We start from the raw sequence: 8,558 nt of genomic DNA, 5'->3' as shown, positions 1-8,558 counted from the left end.
TAAATCACTATAAAACTCTGAATTCTCAACCTCTCAAATGAGAGAGAATCTCCTTAAATATAAGAGGAAGGGTGCATAAATACCTTAATAGGTATTGGTCACATGTTTTCAATAATCCCCATTCATAAATTATTAATAACTTAATAGTTATTAGATTATAATTATTTCAAATGGAATATGCTTAATTAAGTATATAATATATAAGGTTTGATAACCTTATATCAGAACAATATATAAATGTTATAAGGGTGTGACGCATAATAACATTAGTTTCTAACACTCGCACTTAATGTTAATATGGGACATAACATGTCACACAAAAGAAAAAATGAAGTAGCCAAGTAATGTAGGTATCCATTGACAATGATAAATAGGGGAACAAATATATGCCAACATGAAGATCACACATTTTTGACCATATGAAAGACATCTTGTCATAACTTATAATCACAATGTTTTGAATATGATGCTATGAGGTCTTATAAAAAGTCATCCTAGAGCCATGTTCTCCTTAAATTGACCTTTCCCTAGGTTCACTACAAAGTGCCTGTAGGTCTCATATATTACAAATGCTTTTATAAGTAGAAAATTTAAAAAGAGAAGAATTTACAATTGACCGACAAGACTTAAAAATTCCCAAAGGACTTACTAATGCCTATAGGTCTTATTTTAATTCATCTAAGACTTGCTTATGCCATAAGGACTTATATTTAATATTAAGCCACCAAGTGGTGTCATTCATTTGTACACTCCCCCTCAATGGAATCACCTTAGGCCAAGAATTGATAAAAATTTGTAGCATATAATGCCTAAGGGTCTTATAATAGGCCTATTAAGTCTTACATCCATGATTTAGCTACTAAGTTGTGTCATGCACAATCCCCTTGAATGACATCACCCAAAATCCAATCACTACACAAAAGGTTTTGATATGTGATGGCTATTATTCCAATCTCTTTAAATTGTGATGACAATTGAATAGAACTGGAGAGATCTTTTATGATGAAATACTTTCCCTAAGTTGGGTGTCCCTGATCCTCAATGTTATTTTCCTTGTTTGGAAATGAGATTCTTTGGTAAGAGTAAAATAACTTCATTTCTCATATAGTAAGATGGTAATTTGACAATTATCTTCTTAAAAGTCTTCCATAAATGTTCAAGGCCTTATTGGTTCTTCGAGAGCTACTTTTTTATTTCACCCTTTTGATTGAAATAAAAAATAGAAGATATCTTTCTTAAAGGTATTGCACCATCCCTATAAGAGCTTTTACACCATTTATTTTGAAGACATGGTCTATGCTAGAATTCTCATAAGAAGATTCATTAGAATAGTCAATAACATAATAATTAAAAGAATTTGATACATGGCGGAGGAATAATTAATACCACAATGAATTATATGTATATGCCATTTCCAATTAGCCTAAAGTATTCCGCATAGTCACTATGATTATAGGTGAAATAATGATCATTAACAAATAGGTTATACAATGTTTTCATCAACATAAGCAAGAATAATTTGCCGTCATTCTATCAAAAAAAGAGTAGTCATGTGACTAACATATAGTAGTGGCCCATTAAAATAAAGCAATAGATGAGCTATCCTTTCCAAGTTTGCTCCCTAGATAGTGACTAAGGATGATAGCCACCCATTTACAAGAAGATGGTATGTACCAAATAATTTAATAAGATACTTGATGCTCATGAATATTCTAATGAACACGTATCCCCAAAAGAAAAGACATTTTAAAGAGTACTAAATCAAGGGAAATCCATATTCACTATATCAAGTGAAATCGAAGTGATTGACCAAAGTCAATCATGCATTGATGCTTTATCTTCTAAGTGGAAATTTGAGTGTTGAACATAGAAAAATAAGGTAGAAATTATATTATGTTTATTAAAAATTAAAAGGATTTTCACATCCATTGGGTTTTTAAAGATCAATGAACTCCTTTTTGTTCGATTTCAGCGAGCCCTTGTCCCTTCGTAGGGTTCTTTATGATGTATACCCTAATTGGACCTTTATTTTGGATCGTGCGTATGAAGGAAGCTCATATACCGACACACTGCATTGTATCGCCGTATAAAGGACTTAACTTCTTGTCATACCTAATAAGCTTTCGAATTGAAATGGTCAACAAGTGGAGCAGCTCATCTTCGTATTCGACAGGGCAAAACATTTGAATTTGAATTTATGTGTCAAAGTCTGGTAAACCTCCGAAGCTTGCGGCATCACTCTTACGGATTTGACTTGACTCGATTACAGACTAAGCCATCTCGCTGTAATTGTAATTGCATACGTACGCTGAACAAATATCCCGATTCAGTTGTCCTTCGTCCATTGCTTGAAATGGGATATCACAAGTTCGGGGAAGCTAATCAATGTTGTTGAAATGCGAGGTTTAAGCAACAGAATGACCTATACAGAAATGAAAGTGAGCAATTATGTACTATCGTTTTTGTTAGAAATGAAGTGTAAAATATTATAAATTGTTTGACTGGTAAAACAATCTTAGACAGCCAATTCTGACACATCCCTCCGCCCCAAGAGACTGGTTTTCATAGAGAAGTTTAAATAAATGGCAAATTATTCATTAAGTTCAAAATTAAATTTCCTTTTTAACATTAAACTAATTGCTGATTTTTCGGCTTGCAGACATCCTATCAATCGATGCGGGACGTTATAAGGATGAATCTATTGACTCATGTCTATGCTGGATCCTTCAGATTCAAATAGAAAATTATACCCAGTAACCTCAGAATCAGGTAGAATATAGTCGTATAAACTGATATCGAGACTAAACGATTTGGAATATGCTGAATGATGGAGAAGAAATGAGATACCAAGGCGTGAGAAAGAGAAAATGGGGGAAATATGTGGCCGAAATTCGGTCAGGAAAGAGATCACGCATATCGCTGGGCTCATATTCCACTGCCTACGCTGCAGCTCGAGCTTATGACACCGCGCTCCTGTGCCTTCGAGGACCCAACGCAATGTCTTTCAATTATCCAGACTCGAAGATCAACTCAACTGCATTGGAGGTGACAAATGCAGAGAGCAATCCATCACCTGAGGCTGTTCGAGCAGCTGCCATCGCGGTTGGCTTCGCCTATGACACATTTCCCCAAGCGGGTACGCGCATTGAAGAAGCACCACCGGCTGAAGATTCAGTAAAAGATAAAGCACATCAAGTGGCAGAAGAAGAAGAGAATGATACAAAATATCTGTTACAATCTCCAGAACATATACCACTTGAGGAGAGCGTTCAGATGCCTCCACTTCAGCCGGATCCGCAAGTCGTGACACAACCCTACGACCAATCTGATCTTTTCTATAATTTAGATACTTGGGACGCCTCGGCAAGGCCGCCTACATAACAACAATTCATCATGTTGGGTTTAATAATAACACCCAGAAACGATTATTGATGTATTGCATTAGCAGTGGAGTCTGAGTCAATGAGGATCACCCGCGCCGAACGTTATAACGTGTAGTAAGGTGCCAACTGGAAAGTTCAATGTTTTTAATTTCCGATTTGTTCGTTACATGCAATCAGTTCTTAATTGTTGTTTCATGGCTCGGTGGATGCATTCGACGCTTGATGTTTGTTTAATATACAAATAAGCTCGTTCATGCATCGCTTAAAAGGGTAAAATTTGACTAAATAATATAGAAATTTCATTCATTAGACGTTTTTCCTGTTTCAATAGCTATGTGACTTGATTGTTGATTGGATTAACTCGGAGGTAACTGTAAAGAACCTTTCCTATAGACCCTTTAATGGAGAACCCCTTCATTGACTTTGGAAACAATAGCAATCCACGCTTTAATGGAGGATGCAACTTTTGGTGGGTAGGAAGGGTTTCAAACTGTCAATTAGTCAAGAGGGATGAGGTAGACCATCATTGCTCATGTTAGCAATGGGGCCTTATAATTCTCTCCAACCTGAATTAGTGAGAGCAACTTGCTCCAAATTTATAGGTGTAAGAATAGTAGTGGAATACGGGTTTGGTCTTTGGGTTTTAATTTCAAGTATCTATTCTTTCTATTTGGTAGCGTAGAATTTGTTAAAAACATGGGTTAGAGGAGAAACTTTAAAAATGAGTTTTAATGTACATGCTCAATCTACTATATTTATAGTCAAATAGAGCATAAATGATAGTGATAAGGCTAGCTGCACAAGGATGCTAAGAGAAGGTTCCCAAGTACAGAAAATAAGGCTCTACTGCTAGAGACAGTGACAGGTCCCTGTTCTCTATCTATAGACACGAGATAATTAATTTACTACTTCCAACATCCCTCAATATATTAACTATGCAAATTAATTTAAATATCCCCCATAATCTAAAAAAGATGGGTCCCGGCTTAAAACCTTTTTAGATACCCATTTACAACACTTAATATAAATTCTAGTTAAGTGAGCTTTAGCATGTTGCTTCATTTTTTTTTACTTACCCTCATCATAATCACCTTGGGATTTTGCAGCTTATCCCTAACCAATACACTTCTCAAGTGGTTTCAAGTTGACCACAAAATCTTCACACAAATGGTTTCTAGCTGACCATAAACTTTACACTCAAGTAGTTTTGACTAACCATGAACCTCACATAAAAGTGGCAAACTTCACAAATGATTTTAGATTACCACAAGCCTTCAAAATGGTTTCAAATTACCATGAACCTATCACACAAATGGTTTTGGATAAATAAAAACCTCACCTACAATTGGTTTTGGATGACTAGGAACCTCATATACAAATGGTTTCTGCTAACCATGAACCTCTCATAATGGGGAAACTAACTTATAATGCACACTTTTGAACATCACTTTGGGTTTTATTTGCTGAGTTTTATGATTCTCCTTCAATACGAGTATTGATTATTGAGTCCACATAAAAGATGATCCGTTTACAAAGATACATGGATAACCAACCAATGCGGTCACTAGTTCTATAGGAATCCATTTCAAATACATGGTTAATCAATATGTTAAACCAAATACTTTGGGGCGTGAGGGACAATCAATCATGAACCCTTTACAACAACTCAAGTACAATACATGCTAAATGGTTTTATCTTTAGCAAAGAAGACTCACAATCAAACATTTGCTCAAAAATAAAAGCTCATTACCAAATCCCATTTACATCTCAATACTATGAGAGATATTTGTTTTCCCTTTTTTGTCCTTTGCGGTGATCTCAATAATAATTTGGCAATTTTGGACAAATGTAGAAAAGATCTGCTCACCTTGAATCTTTTTCCTAATCTTTGTCTTCTATTGCAAATGGTTCTTATGAATCTACTCAAACATCTACATATCCTCTCACCTCCAATCCAAACACTTCAATGATCTTAATTAGACCAAGATGCTTCATTGTAAGGCATTTGGGGATATAAACCAAATCAACCTCCCTTTTTACAATTTTTTACTATCTGCAGCTTTGACTTTCCTGATAACTTCACAAATGATACTTGCAAATCATAAGTCTGGGGACTAAAAAACTTTTATTTTCAACTTTAGGAACAAACATAGTGATCTCATAAAAGAATGACTTCAATTAAAAAATAAAAAACCACTTATTTGGATTTGCATTGACCTCCTTTATTGTGATTCTATTCTCCTCTCTTAATAGGCCTTTGACCAAGTCTAATAACATCACATCATCATCATTTACTAATGAAGCAAGGTCAAATAATCTCTACCTTGTGATGAGTTCCAACAGCTTGATTCCTCTTCTTCAGAGATTTATTTGTGGATAGGTACTACAATGCTTTGTGGCTAATGGTGCTATGAACAACTATTGTAACATGTGCATCTTTACAATCCACCAAAATCTCCTACCTGAATATGGTATCTCTCATTCCCAAGTAGCAGCAAATCATTTTTCCTTAAACATTTCTCAAACTTATTTTAACATCACTGCATTTACCTTATACAATGTGCAAGCTAGGGCATTCATTTCAAGCCATAAAGGAGCACATATGTGGCTCCAAAAATCTCCAATCAACAAGTTTCTTTTAAATAACCCTTTTGATAGTTTCTTCTCCTCAAGAACATACTTTTTTGTTGACTTCTCTAACAACGACACTTTAATTTTCCAATCATGTGATCATACTTCAGTGGCATTTTTTTTCAACTTGGCAACAAATTTTGGAGATGGTAGCTACCTTTCACAATTTCATTTTTATTTGCTAGCAGTTGTTGTTTGATTGGTTATTCCTACAACTAATTATTGGACTAGCAATGACTCTTGTAAACCCTCACTTTCTATGACTTCTACACTACTTGATTTGATCTACCTCTTTTAGCATACACTCTCAAAACATCTACTAATTCTTTGATCTAGATTAGAAATCTCCTTTAGCACTTGATCTCTTTGTCACTGATGTTACTCCCTTGCACCACTCTATCTTATGGCAATATCTTAACCAATTCTTTTGACGACAACTTTTGTTTGTCATCTTGCAATCATCTTTGGTGGCTTCTATAGGTGTCTTAATGGATGAATAATTTCTTTCTCTTCAAGTGTTGTAGTCTTCTAGGACCTGCCTTCCTAGTGACTTAGCAATGAAAATGGTGTGATCTCTTGTTCTCATTGGTAGTTGTGTTCCAAACTTCTGCAAGTAGCTTTGACTTCTATGATTTATAAACACTAATCTATTGCACATAAAGATGTCTTCGTTGTCACTGATATCAAACCTTTCTCAATCCTATATAAATCGGTTGTTATTGGTGATCTGGATTTGTATGTGTTCAGCTAATGCATAGTGTATCTAGTTATCATTTTGAATGTTTGTTTCTATGGTACTATGTTACAAAATAGATTGTAGATTCACATTATGCTGATAAAATGATGTAAGGAGATAATTTGTTGTGTTTTTGGAAGTTTGGTGCTTCCTACCTAGTCTAGAAGTAATTATATTTTCTTTTGTATCTTATCTAGTAAAAGTTATTATCGTCTGGAATGAGTGTGTGTACCGAATATATCTCTGATGACCATGTTGTCCATTTAAGTTCCAATTCAAGATGTTGTGGTTATTTTGAGATGAGCCCTTTTCTTTTAGGTCTGAAATAAGACAACATGTGTTTTACAAATCAAGTGTTGTGCTGATTTGTGTGTATTGGTCTGAGCAGTCATGCATAAAGATTTTTGGTGTTGATTGGAAGGTGTGTCGAATCAGTTTGAACCATTACATTTTTATTTTACCTTCTAGATGATGTTATGTATACGTTTCATATTTCTTTGGTTGACCTAATAAGTTATATTTTGATCTGGTTGATATATATTGAGTGGATCGGTTGTATTGGGTGTGTGTGAGATAGATGGCATGCATGGGAGATGATGTGAAAGTGGAGTGTAAGTGGTGGATATGAAAGTTGTGTCATAAAGGAAGTATGAAGATTCATAGATGTATTGAGAAGACAAATGAGTATACATTGTAAATAGCTATCTACATTTTAACAGATGTTATTTCATATACAGTTTGATCTAATAACACTATTATATTGTAAGAGTGGTTTTGTATCTTGCCCTAAAGAAGTGATCTTTACTTGAGCAAGTGCTTATTTGTATATTTCCTAAGGTTGTGCACCTCAGTTAGCAAGTCTGGAGTAGAGAGCTCTTTTGGTAGGAAGTCTTATGTAATGTAAAATAGTTATAATATATATTGTGAGTTTGAATCTCGCTGTTGTTTTTTCTAGTTTGAGTTTTCCACATAAAACTCTTGGTGTTCTTGTGAGAATGTTTTGATTAGTGAGTTGTTTACTTTCATGCACATGTATTGGGATAATTTTTGTTATTCAAATACTTAATTTGATCAAGTTTTTGTGAATATTTATTTCCCCCCTCTTTTAGCTTCCATTAGTGTTTAACACAATCTTGTACTCCTTGGGATTTTCTACCTCCCTAGGAAACTAATTAACCTTTGACTCTGATAGTATCTCTTGAAAATAGAGAGAGCTGAAATAAAAGAAAATAAATAAACTATTTTATATTATTCAAAATAATAGTAGATCTCAAAAAGATTCGACTAAGCTTTAGTTCTTTACAAACACAGACATCATTACAATACTTTTTGTTGTAGACAAAGCTTCACAATCACTTGAGTTGCTACTCAAACAATCTTTCATTCTTCTTATAGCTCTATAGATAAACTCTCATGAATGAGTGAGTAGCAATTACAATCACATTTCAATTTATATAGAAATAATGAACTTCTATGGATGGACCCATGATAAGATGCTTTGAAAAAAGGATAATGTTTGTAAATCTCTTCAATACCTATATAGCTACTATGTCTTGTTGGGAAATAAGGTATTGTACACCTTGCATAATAATGTTTATAATTGTAATATTTTATTTATTTTGTGATGTTGCACACAAACGTGTAATATGTAGAGATTCCTTTGAAAACTTATTGGGGCCATTGTGATGTTGGATTATAAAATTGTAATGTTATATTGTAATTATTTAATATTGTGAGGGTTAGTTGTGAGCACATGGTGTTAAGGTATATGGTTTTACTTCACTGCTAGTTATTTTTTTGTGAGATT

At 34.2% G+C, this 8,558-nt stretch overlaps 1 protein-coding gene across 1 annotated transcript; it reads left to right on the top strand.

The window, feature by feature from the left end:
- Positions 1–2,817: 2,817 nt before the first annotated feature.
- On the top strand, positions 2,818–3,381 carry LOC131034201 (ethylene-responsive transcription factor RAP2-9-like). Its single transcript, XM_057965593.1, has one exon. The coding sequence runs from the start codon at positions 2,818–2,820 to the stop codon at positions 3,379–3,381; it is 564 nt and encodes a 187-aa protein (XP_057821576.1).
- The last annotated feature ends 5,177 nt before the right edge of the window (positions 3,382–8,558 follow it).

The sequence above is a fragment of the Cryptomeria japonica genome, chromosome 3 (assembly GCF_030272615.1).
Source record: "Cryptomeria japonica chromosome 3, Sugi_1.0, whole genome shotgun sequence".
NCBI lineage: Eukaryota > Viridiplantae > Streptophyta > Pinopsida > Cupressales > Cupressaceae > Cryptomeria > Cryptomeria japonica.
Note: the sequence above shows the minus strand (reverse complement) of the source record. Positions and strands in the feature narration are given on the sequence as shown.